Below are 16,308 nucleotides of genomic sequence, written 5' to 3' on the forward strand. Positions count from 1 at the left end.
AATACCACAAAAGACTTCAAACTGTCATTGATGTTAAAGGAGGCAATACATGGTATTAAGAACTGGGGCATGTGAACTTTTAAACAGGGTTATTTTGGTATTTTCTGTTGTGATTATGATTTAAAAAGAGTAAACACAATTTATTGATAATAAATAGCTTCAGCCAAACACTAACCATGAGTAAAATAATTTTTTTTGTGTTATCATTCATATTCTCTGAAAAATGGGCAAGAAATCATAAATTCTGCCAGGGTATGTAAACTTATGAGCACAACTGTAAGTGACTCTGAAAGTGACATGGTTGTTGGTGCCAGATGGGCTGGTTGGAGTATTTAAAAAACTGCTGATCTACTGGGATTTTCATGCACAACCATCTCTAGGGTTTACAGAATATGGTCCGAAAAAGAGAAAATATGCAGTGAGTGACAGTTGTGTGAACAAAAATGCCTTGTTGATGTCAGAGGTCAGAGGAGAATGGGCAGACTGGTTTGAGATGATAGAAAGGCAACATTAACTGAAATAACCACTCATTACAACCAAGGTATGCAGAATACTATCTCTGAAAGCACCACACATCGAACCTGGAAGCAGATGGGCTACAGCAGCAGAAGATCACACCAGGTGCCACTCCTGTCAGCTAAGAACAAGAAATAAAGGGTACAATTCTCACAGGCTCACCAAAATTGGACAATAGAAGATTGAAAAAACGTTGCCTGGTCTGATGAGTCTCGATTTCAGCAGCTACATTCAGATGATCGGGTCAGAATTTGGCGTAAACTGCATGAAAGCATGGATCATCCTGCCTTGTATCAACGGTTCAGGTGGGTGGTGTACTGGTGTGGGGGATATTTTCTTGGCACACTTTGGGCCCCTTAGTACCATCTGCGCCTCATTTAAACGGCCACAGCCTACCTGAGTATTGTTGCTGACAATGCCCATCCCTTTATGACTACAGTGTACCCATCTTCTGATAGCTAATTTTAGCAGAATAATACACCATGTCACAAAGCTCAAATCATCCTAAATTTATACAGCAAAAGATATTATCCATATACCACAGACAATCAAAGAAACTGGTTTCTTGAATATGACATTGAGCTTACTGTACTCCAATGGGCTTCACAGTCACCGAATCTCAATCCAGTAGAGCACCTTTGGGATGTAGTGGAATGGGAGATTTACATCATGGATGTGCAGTAGACCTGCACAGTTAATCGTTAAAGAATCGAGATCGCAATTCTACTCCCCTCGCGATCTTAACACTGCATTTTCCAGATTTAGTGCAGAGAGTTCTCTGCTCACTGCTGACAGCTGTCAAAAACAAAACAAAAAACAGGCAGCCTGCCAAGTTTATCACAACATAGCTTAGGCTGAGATAAAGAGAAACCATGTATTTTTGCTAGAAAATTACTTAGAGCCCCCAAACATTATTATTTTTTTTAATTTTATTTTTTTAGCAGAGACCCTAGAGAATAAATTGGCGGTTGTTGCAATATTTTATGTCACACTGTATTTGTGCAGCGGTCTTTCAAATGCAATGTTTTCGGAAAAAATACACTTTAATGGATTAATAAATGAAACAGTAAACTTAGCCCAATATTTTTGTATAATGTGAAAGATGATGTTGCACTGTGAGAATCCTGATCTTTATTCTAAGCAAAAAAATTGTGATTCTGATTTTGGCCAGAATCGTGCAGCTCATAGACCCCTTTCACACTGGGGTGGGTGGGCGTTGATGGTAAAACTGCAGTAGTTTTAGGGCCGCTTTACTGTCATTTTAGCTGCGCTATTTGGCCACTAGTGCATTTAACCCCTGCTAGCAGCCGAATAAAGGGTTAAATGCACCTGTGTAGCGCCACTGCCAAAGCGATTTGCAGGCGCTTTGGCAGCGATGCCCATTCATTTCAATGGGCAGAGGCTCATTGAATGCTGCTTGCAAGTATGTTTGTTAACGTCCTGCCAGCGTTGCGTCCCAGTGTGAAAGCACTCTGGCTTTCACACTAGGACTGCAGGGTAAGTGTTTTTCAGGCGCTTTACAGGCACTATTTTTAGCCCCAAAAGCACCAGAAAAACACCCCAATGTGACTCTAATGTGTCTAATGTGCAGCAACTGTGTGATGCTTTCATGTCAATATGGACCAAAACCTCTGAGGAATGTTTCCAACACCTTATTGAATCTATACCACGAAGAATTAAGGCAGTTCTGAAGGAAAAAGGGGGTCCAAGCCGCTACTAGCAAGGTGTACCTAATAAAGTGGATGTTGAGTACAAAGCACAGTGATGATGTCACTGCTACATGACTAGGGTTTCTAAGAGCTAACCACCCAACTGACCAAATGCTCCCTCATTATAACCAATGCCACCCCCTTACTTATAGAACCACACAACACATGAGGTGGGGTTAAATGGCCGAAAATGACCTTTTATTAACAAACATCTTTATTTTAAATAACTAACATAATAATTCTGACCTAATCCAGATAAATTGATTTTGAGATCTTTGACGGTACCAGATACCCCCTAACATTTTTTTGTCTGAGGCACCAGCTAGCTGAGTTGCCACCCCAGCCGCAACCTTCTGACTCAGAGCCTAAACCCAACTGGCCTCAGTCCCCGAGGGTTTTTAACAATACCCGGTCACTATGCAGAGAACCATTCCCACTCGAGGATACCATACCTCAGATGGTTCCCCACCGTTTACCCAATGACCAGATTTAGACCGCCTTCAAGGACCCCAAAACTCCAATACAGAAAATAAACAGCAAAAAAACAACGTAACCACAACAAAAGTGGCGGGAGGGAGAGATATTCGTCCCCCAATTCCTACACGGCAACTGCTGATGCCCCGCCTACCCAGCAACTGATACCATCTAAGCTCCCCCTCCAGTTCCCTTTCTCCACGGCCAATGGGTAAGAGCCTAGTTTAAAAGACAATACCTTATGTTAACCTTCCGTTGAATGGATACCCTTGCCACCCTGTCATATATCCCCTACACTGAATGCGTGCCTGCTCAGCTACGGTCCTTTCTTTCACAAGGTAGTATGGTAGCATTCACAAGGTAGTATGTGTGCTTGCAAAAGCATTTGCTGTACACAAAGTGGATTTATATCCTTTGTTACTTTTGAGGAATATACAGTATTAGAATCAAAATGTTTGTGTTCCACCCAACTTCCGCTCATTTGTCTCCTCTCCCCCTCCGGTGCCACAATTGGCACATTTTGGGTTAGAAGGGGGGGGACACGGTGCCTGCCTTTGACAGGTATCCTGTTCCCATTTCCAGGAGTCTGGGCCATGGTCAGTGACATCACCGCAGGACTCTCACTTCCTCTCCCTGTGAGCCAGTAGGAGAGAGGAACAGTAGGGTTTGCAGTGTGAAGCCTTAAGACTACACTGCCGGGTACACTCACCCGCAGCTGATGGAAACATCGCTGGACTCCAGGACAGGTAAGTGTCCTATTGTTAAAAGTCAGCAGCTGCAGCATGTGTAGCTGCTGGCTTTTAATTTAAATTTTTTTTTTTGGGGCGGAACACCGCTTTAAGCTTTTATTCGGATGCAATCACTTTATATGCAAAGCAATCTATACAAAGAACCTGCAAGGAATGATGTTGAGTGTAACCCAGTAAATGCAAACACTGCTTGTTCTCTGTCTGAGTACGATATATCAGCATATGTTACTCTGAAAAAAAGGAAACAAAAAGTAGTACAACTGTCCCATTATTCTGGATTTCTCATATTACAAGAATTGTCTGTGTGCTACAATCACAGCAGGCACATATGTATGTTCTTTTGCTTATTTCAGTAATTGGAATGGGGCATAGGATATGCAATCACACAGTCTGCTGACATTAGCACAGTGAACCGTAGTATGTCTAGTACCATACAATATTATCATTAGCCATTCTCCTGAATATATATATATATATATATATATATATATATATATATTCAGGAGAAAAAATAATATATATATGTATATATATATATATATATATATATATATATTTATATGTGTGTATATATCCTAAGCATGCAAATAATATATATATATATATATATATATATATATATATATATATATATATATATATATATATATATATATATATATATATATATATAGATCTATATATATATATATACTAAGCATGCAAAAAAAGAGAAGCGAACCTGGTGTTAACCCTTTAATTTCCAGCACCCACTCTTACGTGTTTTAGACATTTGTAATGCACCTTCCAGAGGTAACCTCCGCTGCACAGTCAGCCTCTTCTCCTCCCTACCCCAGCCCCCATCCCTACTCACTACTACTATGCAGAGATGAGAGAAGGAATTTGGTGTGAATGTCAGAGGAGGGACCCAGGAGGGGAGGTATGGGAAGATAATGAGAGGGTGGGATGCAGGGATTTGGAGGATCTGAGAAGGGTGGGATAGTGAAATAAAGAGGTGGGAAAACAGAGGGGAGGGATATGGGAAGAAACAGACAGAAAGAAAGACAGAATTGGAAGAACAAGGGAGGCAAAGAGAAAATGTAGAAAGGGGAGGGATAGAGAGAGGCACAAAGGGGGGGAACTTTGCCCTAACTAGTCACTCTGTTCCTGACATTTAACTGGAGGCACTACACTGACAGCATTACCATACTGGGACTCACTGGTGCTGGCTAGAACAGTAATGAGCAGGAGGAGTTTCGCAGTGACACCAGCAGGACACCTTGGTGTCACCATTCCTATGGGAAGCCAATGATTGTATCTCATCTAAGGAGGACAGACCCCCCCCCCCCCCATCCCTCTCCTCTGCAGTTACCTCTAGGTGAAGTTGCACTGCTCTGGACCAGAGAAGGAATCTTATGAGAGTCATCATTATTCATGCCCTGCAGCAAAACTCAGCAAGCCTTCCTGAACGTCACCTGTGCGCACTGTACTGCCAATCATCCTCCCTTGTCTATATGAGAATGTATGGCAGAGGACAGCGATGGGGGATCAGAGAACCCTTTGTATAATGCAGTGAGTACTGATGACAACTTTTATTTGGGAATATTATTGCACATTCATTACTTTCCCAGTGCAGTGACTTTAATGTTGCCAGAACCCCAGTCCTGCCAGTCTTGTACAGGTTTTATGTCTTCTGTCATCAAGACACCTTCCAACCTTGGGAAACCTTAATAGCACTTTACAGAGTAAAACTTGTAATATTCCAAGTGTGGAATTCATACGATCATGCGGTCATATGGAAGGGATTGGTGAGCACACCTGCCGTTGCAGTCCTCTGTAGCCCACCTGGCATGTAGCCTTGGCTTTCTGTAACACCACTCAGCATGATGGCACTGCCATCAGGATATGCTTTGCTCTTGCCAATGATGTTCTTCAGTATGAACTGCCTAGACCAGGAACCAGGTCACCATGAATTGGAACTGCCACTACAGTACTATGATGACAATGGTGAGTAAAGTTTAAGTGAATAATCCATTGGTTTTTACTGTAACATTAGTATAAGGTATTGATGTACATGAATAAATCCTAGATTATGACCACATCAAATAACAGATAGTGTTGCACAGATATTTAGTTTGCTCTAATAAATAATATGTATTATGAGTTATGTCAGTTTTTACACTAATCAGAGAACTTGTTTTGCAGGGATAAGGGATCAGCCTTTATCTAATTACAAATAAACCATGGGAATGGATGTGTTGTTAGATGCAGCATATTATGAAGGAGGCTACATTAAATAGTCATGATAGTATCCAGAGATTTGAAAGTGGTTTGGTTTTTAAGATTGAAAAGATTATGGATTTGGCATTACTCTTATATCATCAGCAGATAAATGCAAAACAGAGGGGTTGATTTACTAAAGGCAAATAGACTGTGGGCTTTGCAAGTGCAGTTGCTCCAGAGCTTAGTACATAAGGGAGAACGCTGCCGACCTCCATCATCCAATCATATGCAAACAGAAAATATATATATTTTTTTAAATTTCCTTGCATGTGATTGGGTATTTTTTGTTAAGTGAATCTTTACCTCATTTACTAAGCTCTATAGCAACTGCACTTGCACAGTTTGTTTGCTTTTAGTAACTCAACCCCAAGGAGTGCATATGCATTAAAAGAAGTACAAAGTTCTTTCAAAATTGGGAATGCATGGGTCAGTTTTATTTTTATTTTTTTGATTAGCCTGCAGGGCTGAACAGATTTCCAATGCATAAGCACTGTGGATAGAGGAGTCCTCCTTGCTGTGTTTTTGTATTCTGATAACAGATTACACTGATCAGCGCAGCAGTCAATTGGCTGCACCTCTGATCGAACAAGAGTATTCCAATAAACATGTTCATCAGAAATCATTCAATAGATGGACTTTTTGCAAGCAGGTACAGCCATAGATGGATGGGAATTTGGAAATTTGGCCAGTCCCTGCTACACCGGGCAAATTTTAATCCATCCATGGCCAGCCATTCTCATGAAGAGTTCATAGGTTTCCTTGAGTTGTACTCCCATCTAATGATGCCTGCATAGTTCATCTCCGGTAGCATGACACCAATGGTCTTTTTAGCTGCCGATAAGGGTGGCAGTCTAACCACCAGTGTAAGGGGGGGGGGGGGGGCTATCTTTCCAGTGACCAGCAATTTAAGGAGTATTTTCCTAATGAACCCTGATGGACTAACTTTAGCAGGGCTGAGACCTGAAGAGTATTTAACTGGTTCCTTAATAGGGTTAAAACATTGAGAAAGGTTGTTCTAACTTGCAACACTTTTTTTAAGGTCAGTTAGGGGCATTTTACATCCTTGCGGTGCGTTTTCCCATGGCACAATTTTATGTGCGTTTTACACACTTTTCTATGCACACTACCAATAAACTCTATTAGAGAATGTGTTTTGATGAAAGTGCATCAAAGTCCTGTGTGCTTTATCTTAGATGTGCTTTCAAAAAAATACACATTCAAAGGAGTTCAATGGTAGAGCGCCTAAAAACGCATGTAATACATGATGCACCAAAAACGCAGCACAGAGATGTGACCTGGCCCTTAAAGCAGGAGTCCGCCTTTTTTTTTTTTTTTTAAAAGCCAGCAGCTACAAATACTGCAGCCGCTGATTTTTAAAATAATGACACTTACCCGCCCAGCGCGCCCGCGATGTCGGCACCCGAAGCCGATCTCTCGATCGTCTCTCGGGTGCTGCCGCCGCCATCTTGGGTATGGGAATCAGGAAGTGGAGCCTTGCGGCTTCATTTCCCGGTTCCCTACTGCGCATGCGCGAGTCGCGCTGCGCAATAAGGATGGTCCCCACTGTCTCTGGGATCCGTGTGTTTCCCAGCAGGCAGCGGGGGACCTTCGGAAAGGGGCTTATATTCTGCGGAAAGGGGCGTAGCTTCTGCAGAATCTACGCCGGAAGTGGGTGCAGATACCTGTACTGTACAGGTACCTGCACCCCCCTCCCCCCTGAAAGGTGCCAATTGTGGCGCCGGAGGGGGGGAGGGTTCCAATGAGCGGAAGCTCCACTTTAGGGTGGACCTCCGCTTTAAAGGGACACTAAACTCTGGTTTAGAATACAAATGTATTCAGGTATGTATTCTTAACTCAACAAACTACATTCTATTGCTCTCAGCCTCTTCCAAATCTCCATACTTTCGGCTGTGATCTGATTTGCTGTATGTAACATGGTAACTATGTTCATTCTTCTTGGTCCCCTGGATGGAAAAATGTAGCCACCTTCTTTTGTTTTCTCCAGAGATGGACCAGGCACTATGAACTATGGGACTTGTAGCGTGCATAAAGCAGTTCACATGATTGCAACTAACATGTACTGCTTGTTCCAAACAAATGGAAGTGGGAGGGAGAAGGAGACATTTAGGAGTTTACAAAAGACATTAGAAATAGGCAGAAAAACTTGGTAAGCAACAATTTCATGAAAAATAGATTACAGGGCTATTGTAAAGCTATATTTAAATAACAAACATATTATACTTACCTATCCTCCTCTACATGGGGACCCAGCCAGTGCTCTTTGCTCCTCCCCCCTGCCGGGTGCCCCCATAGCAACTTGCTTGCTGTAGGGGCACACATGGGTTCGCTCCATGAACCAGCTTTATGTGTTCATAAACACACAGCACTCTCTCATGCACATTGCTGGATCGAGATGGGGCTCAAATGAGTATTAGGGGAGCTGAGGTTGGGGGGGGGGGGGGGGGCGAGCTGGACAAAGAAACTTTAGAGCGAATAATGATATTGTTTAGTGCCACATTGACCCTAAATTTTTGTAATGAATGAATGTTGAAGGTCTAAGTCATCTAAATGCTTCTAATATCATTTGGGAATTGTGAGATCCTATTGTTGGTGCACCCCCCCCCCCCATCACGAAGACATGCTCATTCAGCTGTAGTGGTGATGATGGCGGTGGCAGTTGTTATTTATAAAGATAGAAAAGTGACGGCAGATAAAGGCAGATAAAGTCCATTGAGCCTGCCCATAGTTTTTTTTGTTTTTTTGGTTTTTTTGGTTTCGTTGACTTTATTGTCTGGCTATAGATATATGTTTGTCCCAAGCATGTTTGAAGCCATTTACGGTTGACTATCTCACTACCTCTGCTGGAAGTCTACTCCAAACATCAACTACCCTTTGAATAAAATAACACTTTCTAAGATTAGTTTTGAACTTTCCTCCAGTTAGTTTGAGGTCATGTCCCCATGTTCCTGATTTTGGTTTCATATTGAAAAACTTGCCCTCCTAAACCTTATTCACCCCCTTGATGTATTTAAAGGTTTCAAGCTTGTCTCCACTTTCCTTTCTTTCCTCCAGAGTGTACATACAGTGGTGTGAAAAAGTGTTTGCCCCCTTCCTCATTTCCTGTTCCTTTGCATGTTTGTCACACTTAAGTGTTTCGGAACATCAAACCAATTTAAACAATAGTCAAGGACAACACAAGTAAACACAAAATGCAATTTGTAAATGAAGGTGTTTATTATTAAAGGTGAAAAAAAATCCAAACCATCATGGCCCTGTGTGAAAAAGTGATTGCCCCCCTTGTTAAAACATACTATAACTGTGGTTGTCCACACCTGAGTTCAATTTCTCTAGCCACACCCAGGCCTGATTATTGCCACACCTGTTCACAATCAAGGCATCACTTAAATAGGAGCTGCTTGACACAGTAAGGTCCACCAGAAGATCCTTAAAAGCTACACATCATGCCGAGACCCAAAGAAATTCAGGAACAATTGAGAAAGAAAGTAATTGAGATCTATCAGTCTGGAAAGGGTTATAAAGCCATTTCCAAAGCTTTGGGAATCCAGCGAACCACAGTGAGAGCCATTATCCACAAATGGCGAAGACATGGAACAGTGGTGAACCTTCCCAGGAGTGGCCGGCCGCCCAAAATTACCCCAAGAGCGCAGCGACGACTCATCCAAGAGGTCACAAAAGACCCCACAACAACGTCCAAGGAACTGCAGGCCTCACTTGCCTCAGTTAAGGTCAGCGTTCATGCCTCCACCATCAGGAAAAGACTGGGCAAAAATGGCCTGCATGGCAGAGTTCCAAGGAGAAAACCACTGCTGAGCAAAAAGAACATCAAAGCTCGTCTCAATTTCTCCACAACACATCTTGATGATCCCCAAGACTTTTGGGACAACATTCTGTGGACAGATGAGACAAAAGTGGAACTCTTTGGAAGGTGTGTGTCCAAGTATATCTGGCGTAGAAGGAACACTGCATTTCATAAAAAGAACATTATACCAACAGTAAAATATGGTGGTGGTAGTGTGATGGTCTGGGGCTGTTTTGCTGCTTCAGGACCTGGAAGACTTGCCGTGATAAAAGGAACTATGAATTCTGCTGTCTACCAAGAGATCCTGAAGGAGAATGTCCGACCATCTGTTCGTGTACTCAAGCTGAAACGAACTTGGGTTCTGCAGCAGGACAATGATCCTAAACACACCAGCAAGTCCACCACCGAATGGCTGAAGAAAAACAAAATGAAGACTTTGGAGTGGCCTAGCCAAAGTCCTGACCTGAATCCTATTGAGATGTTGTGGTATGACCTTAAAAAGGCCGTTCATGCTCGAAAACCCTCTAATGTAACTGAATTAGGACAATTCTGCAAAGATGAGTGGGCCAAAATTCCTCCAGGACGCTGTAAAAGCCTCATTGCACGTTATCGCAAACGCTTGGTTGCAGTTGTTGCTGCTAAGGGTGGCCCAACCAGTTATTAGGTTTAGGGGGCAATCACTTTTTCACACAGGGCCATGATGGTTTGGATTTTTTTTCACCTTTAATAATAAACACCTTCATTTACAAATTGCATTTTGTGTTTACTTGTGTTGTCCTTGACTATTGTTTAAATTGGTTTGATGTTCCGAAACACTTAAGTGTGACAAACGTACAAAGGAACAGGAAATGAGGAAGGGGGCAAACACTTTTTCACACCACTGTATAAAGTTCCTGAAGTTTCTCTTGATATGTTTTATCCCTCAAACCTTTCACTATTTGTGTTACCTGTCTCTCGTTCTATTTTACCAATATCTTTGTGTAAGTGATGTCTCCAGAACTGGACACAGTATTCCAAAAGAGGTCTCACTAAAGATCTTTAAATAGAAACATAGAATATTATTTTTAACCGAAAATGAAAAGAAACAAGAGTAATGCCCTGTACACACGGTCGGACATTCCGACGACAAAATCTGTCAGATTTTTTTCCGACGGATTTTGGCCCAAACTTGTCTTGCATATATACGGTTGCACAAAGTTGTCGGAAAATCCGATCATTCAGAACGCGGTGACGTAGAATACATACAACGGGACTATAAACGGGTCAGTAGCCAATAGCTTTTGTCTCGTAATTTATTCTGAGCATGCATGGCACTTTGTCCATCGGAATTGTCTACACACGATCGGAATTTAAACGATCGGATTTTGTTGTTGGAAAATTTTAGAGCCTGCTCTCAAACTTTGTGTGTCCGAAATTCTGACGGAAAAAGTCTGATAGAGCCCGCACACGATCGAATTTTCCGACGACAATATCCGATAGCACATTTTCTGTTGGAAAGTCTGAGGCCGCGTACACACGCGGGGACTGTTCGCTCAACTTTGTCCGCTGAACAGTGTTTCGGCAGACAGTCCGCTCGTGTGTGGGCTTCAGCGGACAGTTTCAGCGGACAGTCTGACGAACAAAGTTTTTCGGAAATTCCGAAAAACTGTCCGCTGAAACTTGGTTTGAGCGGACAGTCCGCCCGTGTGTAGGCTTGTTCGTCAAACTAAGTCTCGCGCATGCTCAGAAAGAATTTACACGCCGAAGGTTGCATTGCAGTGTATAGGACGTCGTTTTCTAGTCCCGTCGTACGTGCCGTTCACGTCATCGCGCACGGTTTCAGCGGACTGTTCGTTCGTCGTGTGTGGGCAAGTCCGTCCATGCTAATTTTGAGCGGACTGTCCGCTGAAACTGTTTGACGAACAAAGTTGAGCGAACAGTCCCCACGTGTGTACGCGGCCTGACCGTGTGTACAGGGCATTAGAGTCCACTCTGTAATGACCAAGGCAGATAGGTGGATCCGTGTAGGGATCCTGGCATTTCACAAAAGATAAGAAAATCCATCATTAGTTATGTAAAAAAAAAAAAAGATCAGAAAGCATACTATTTACTCAACCACTTCTAACCTGTGTTCATTTAAATTGTAAAATAAAAGAGACTCTTTCTTAGGCACTCTGGGGGCAGTGGGTGCGTCGGCGGTAAAGCGCTGCTATTCTTAGCGCCACTTTTCCATCAATTTTGTGACACTATTTGGCCGCTAGCAGGGCACTTTTACCACCCACTAGCGACCGAGAAAGGGTTAAAACCACCGCTGCTGCAGCATCACTATGCCGGTGGTATAGCCGCGCTGCCCCATTGATCTGAATGGGCAGGAGCGGTTTAGGAGCGGTGTATACACCACTCCAAAGATGCTACAAGCAGGACTTTTTTTTACCGTCCTGCCAGTGCACCACTCCAGTGTGAAAGCCCTCGGGGCTTTCACATTGGAGACACAGCAGCGGCTCTTTCAGGGCGCTTTGCGGGTGCTATTTTTAGCGTTATAGCACCTGCAAAGCGCGCCAGTGTGAAAGGGGTCTTACTGTAGTAGAAGCCACATCCACCTAGTTACATACTACGACTGGTGCAGCGAAGTCACTGGTAGTAAAGCTGGACAGGTTCAGCTTTACTGTCTCAGAAGGAGCATGCATCCTGGTAGAAGGAGAGAGGCCACTGTCCTAGACTGAAGCTACTTCACCAAGAAGAATGAGACATGGCACAGGGTTCCTTTTAAGGAGAATTTAGGATTTACAGGTCTGGCATTTAACCTTCAGAAGTTCTTTGTGTTTATGCAAAGTAAAATTGCAGAATGATTATCCTTATTCTCCAGTAACTGATCAATATTTTCAGAAAACACAGCTCCACTAACTAGCTCCTTCCTTGAATACTGTATATGGTTGTATTTTTCCTAAGTAAACACTAAAAGTTCTGTTGGTGTGCTAATAGTTCCAATCAGGCTAGAACAGACTTGTTAGTAAATATCAGTAGTACTAAGAGCCTCTATTTCCGTCTTCCTTTGATCAAAGACTTGTATTATTGTGAGAGATGAACGGCGTGACATTGGTGTTACACAAATACGCGCAGCCCCTTTTAGCCTCAGGCTCTTCCTTATTTCTTGTCCCTGAATCCCCTTTTCGTACATTCCACATGAAACAAACACAAACAATTTGTGCGGCAAAAGAAATCTGAAAAGAATGGTGAAAAAGAGGGATAATGGATAATATGTGTCAGGAATGTATACATTGCTGGTTAAGCTCTGCCTGTGAATAAAGGAGGTATTGTCAGCAGTGAGTGTATAGGATGCCCATGCCATTAGAAACTCTATATACAACTGCTCTGCGCTATGGCTTCATACAATGATAATGGTGAGAAGGGCTCTGTGCCAGTACAGCAGCAGTTACTGCAAACGGAACAGATGAACGGCGTGTATATCAAATGAAAAAGGTTCCAATTTATTTAATGAAACTGCAAATAGCTTTCAATCATCTAATGGCTTCTTACATTTCTCATATGTCTCATATGACACGGTGAGATCCCTCAGCATAATTTTTCAAATTAGCCCACCTACTGTGGCCATTATTAGGTGGTCCTGCTCTCCCTGAAGGTGGAGGTTGGAGTAAAATCACAAAACAAAGTTCCTCGGATATCAATGTCATGTACAATCCTACATCTGTTTCACAAACTATTCCAACGTAGGTGGCTAAAGAAAACTTGTTCTGAGAAAATACTGTACATAGGCTGCCATTGCCCAACTTTCCATTTGAGAATTCTAGTTGCCTGGCTGTTATGGTAATTCAAGGGCTCCTGTAGTTTCTGAGTCCCTTATCTTAAACAAGTACAGTGCATCCGGAAAGTATTCACAGAGCTTCACTTTTTCCACATTTTGTTATGTTACAGCCTTATTTCATTATTTTCTTCGAAATTCTACAAACAATATTATATATTGGCAATGTGAAAGAAGTTTGTTTCAAATCTTTGCAAATATATTAAAAATGAAAAAATATCTATATACATACGTATTCACAGACCATGACACTCAAAATTGAGCTCAGGTGCATCCTGTTTCCACTGATCATCCTTGAGATGTTTCTACAACTTGATTGGAGTCCACCTGTGGTAAATTCAGTGTATTGGACATGGTTTGGAAAAGCACACACCTGTCTATATAAATTTCCACAGTTAACGGGGCATGTCAGAGCACAAACCAAGCCAAGAAGTCCAAGAAATTGTCGGTAGACCTCTGGGACAGGATTGCATAGATGCACAGATGTGGAGAAGGGTACAGAAAAACTTCACAATGAGCCTAGTGGCCTCCATCATCCATAAATGGAAGAAGTTTGGAACCACCAGGACTCTTCCTAGAATGGGCCGCCTGGCCAAACTGAGCAATCAGGGGAGAAGGGCCTTAGTCAGGGAGGTGACCAAGAACCCCGCTCTGACAAAGCTCTGGAATTTCTCTGTGAAGAAAGGCGAACCTTTCAGAAGAACAATCATTTTTTTCAGCACTCCACCAGTCAGGCCTGTATTTTTTGGCCAGACGGAAGCCGCTGCTCAGTAAAAGACACATGACAGCCCACCTAAAGTTTACCAAAAGGCACCTGAAGGACTCTCAGACCATAAGAAACAAAATTATCTGGTCTGATGAAATAAAAATGGAACTCTTTGGCCTGAATGTCTGGAGGAAACCAGGCACCGCTCATCACCTGGCCAATACCATCCCTACAGTGAAGCATGGTGGTGGCATCATGCCGTGAGGATTGTTTTTAAATGCAGGAACTGGGAGATTAGTCAGGATTGAGAAAAGGATGAATGTCACAATACACAGAAAGAAGTCTCTTTACATTTCAAGAAAAAGAGACTTAAAGTGATTGTAAAGGCTCATTTGTTTTCCTATAAAAATATCAAACATGTTATACTTACCTGCTCTGTTGCAGTGGATTTGCCGGGTCCCACTTCTGTGATCCTGGCCCCTCCCTCCTGTTCAGTGCCCTCACAGCCAGCAGCGTGCTATGGGGACACCCGAGCTGTGTCACAGCTTCCTGTGCCCATTCAGACATGGAGCTGGCCCTGGCTCCGCCCCATACTACCCTGATTGGCTAGCTGACTCTGATTGACAGCAGCAGGAGCAAATGGCAGATAAGTGTTGGAGGGGCTGCTACACACAGCAGTTTTTTTTATCTTAACCACTTAAGGACCGCCTCACACCGATATACATCGGCAGAATGGCACGGCTGGGCACAATCACGTACCGGTAAGTGATTTTTTAAGTGCCCAGCCGTGGGTCGGGAGTGCGCCGCCGGGGGCGTGCTCTCGACCCAGTCCTGTGCTCCGTGACCGTGGGACCAGCGCACCCAATCGCCGCTGGTGTCCTGCGATCGGGTCACAGAGCTGAAGAACGAGGAGAGGTCTGTGTAAACAAACCTCTCCCCTTGCTTCCTACTGTGGCTGTCACCGATTGTCTGTTCCCTTTTATAGGGAAGGATGATCGGTGATATCACATGCCAGGCCACTCTCCCTACAATAAAAAAAAACACATAACGTCATACATAACACTACACTGCCCCCTAGTGGTTAACCCCTTCACTGCCAGTGTCATTTACACAGGAATCACTGCATTTGTATAGCACTGATTGCTGGTCGGGACCCCCGTGAGTCCGGTCGCGGGACCCGCGGACTCGATCGCCGCGGGCATCCCCGCGATCGTCTCACGGAGCGGCCGAATGGAGGAAATGCTGTGTAAACAACATTTTTCCATTCTGCCTAGCAACTAGTGACGCTGATCTCTGCTCCATGTGATTGGAGCAGAGATCAGTGTACACTAAATGAAAGCCCAACCCCCCCACAGTTAGTAACACACCCCTAGGAACACTTAACCCCTACACTGCCACCCACTGGTTAACCCTTTCACTGCCAGTGTCATTTACACAGGAATCACTGCATTTATATAGCAGTGATTACTGTATAAATGACAATGGTCCCAAAAATGTGTCAAAAATGTCCGATGTGTCCGCCATAATGTCGCAGTCACAATAAAATCTCTGATCACCGCTATTACTAGTAAAAAAAAATTATTAATAAAAATGCCATAAAACTATCTCCTATTTTGTAAACGCTATAACTTTTGCGCAAATCAATCAATAATCACTAATTGCAATTTTTTTTTACCAAAAATATGTAGAAGAATACGTATTGGCCTAAACTGAGGAAAAAAATGTTTTTTTTAATATATTTTTTGGGGATATTTATTATAGCAAAAAGTAAAAAATATTGAATTTTTTTAAAATTGTCGCTCTATTTTTGTTTATAGAGCAAAAAAAAAACGCAGAGGTGATCAAATACACCCAAAAGAAAGCTCTATTTGTGGGAAAACAAGGATGCCAATTTTGTTTGGGAGCCACGTTGCACAACCACGCAATTGTCAGTTAAATCGACGCAGTGCCGAATCGCAAAAAGGGGCCTGGTCCTTTGGCTGCAAATTGGTCCGGGGCTTAAGTGGTTAATGCATAGAATGCATTAAGATAAAAAATCTTCTGCCTTTACAACCCCTTTAATCTCCAAATACAGAATGTTTTCTTCACAGTAAGAGCTGTGAACACGTGGAACAGACTCCCCCAAGTGCTGGACTTGCCTGCTCAGTAGATTGCTTTACAAAAAGGCCTGGATTCTTTCCTAAATGTACATAATATAACTGCATACTAACTTTTATAAGTAAAGTTGATCCAGGGAATATCCGATTGTATCTTGAGGGATCAGGAAGGCATTT

At 42.8% G+C, this 16,308-nt stretch overlaps 1 protein-coding gene across 1 annotated transcript in view; it reads left to right on the plus strand.

Moving 5' to 3' along the window:
- Positions 1-4,509: 4,509 nt before the first annotated feature.
- The window catches only part of KCP (kielin cysteine rich BMP regulator), a 183,197-nt gene continuing 171,398 nt past the window's right edge, over positions 4,510-16,308 (plus strand). The window contains exon 1 of the mRNA XM_077472046.1: positions 4,510-5,434. Coding sequence (XP_077328172.1) covers positions 5,311-5,434 — 124 coding nt within the window. The 5' untranslated portion in view covers positions 4,510-5,310. The remainder of the gene's footprint in view (positions 5,435-16,308) is intronic.

This window comes from Lithobates pipiens, unplaced genomic scaffold (assembly GCF_037356315.1).
Source record: "Lithobates pipiens isolate NorthernLeopardFrog02 unplaced genomic scaffold, aLitPip1_a1.2 Scaffold_8, whole genome shotgun sequence".
NCBI classification, from domain to species: domain Eukaryota; kingdom Metazoa; phylum Chordata; class Amphibia; order Anura; family Ranidae; genus Lithobates; species Lithobates pipiens.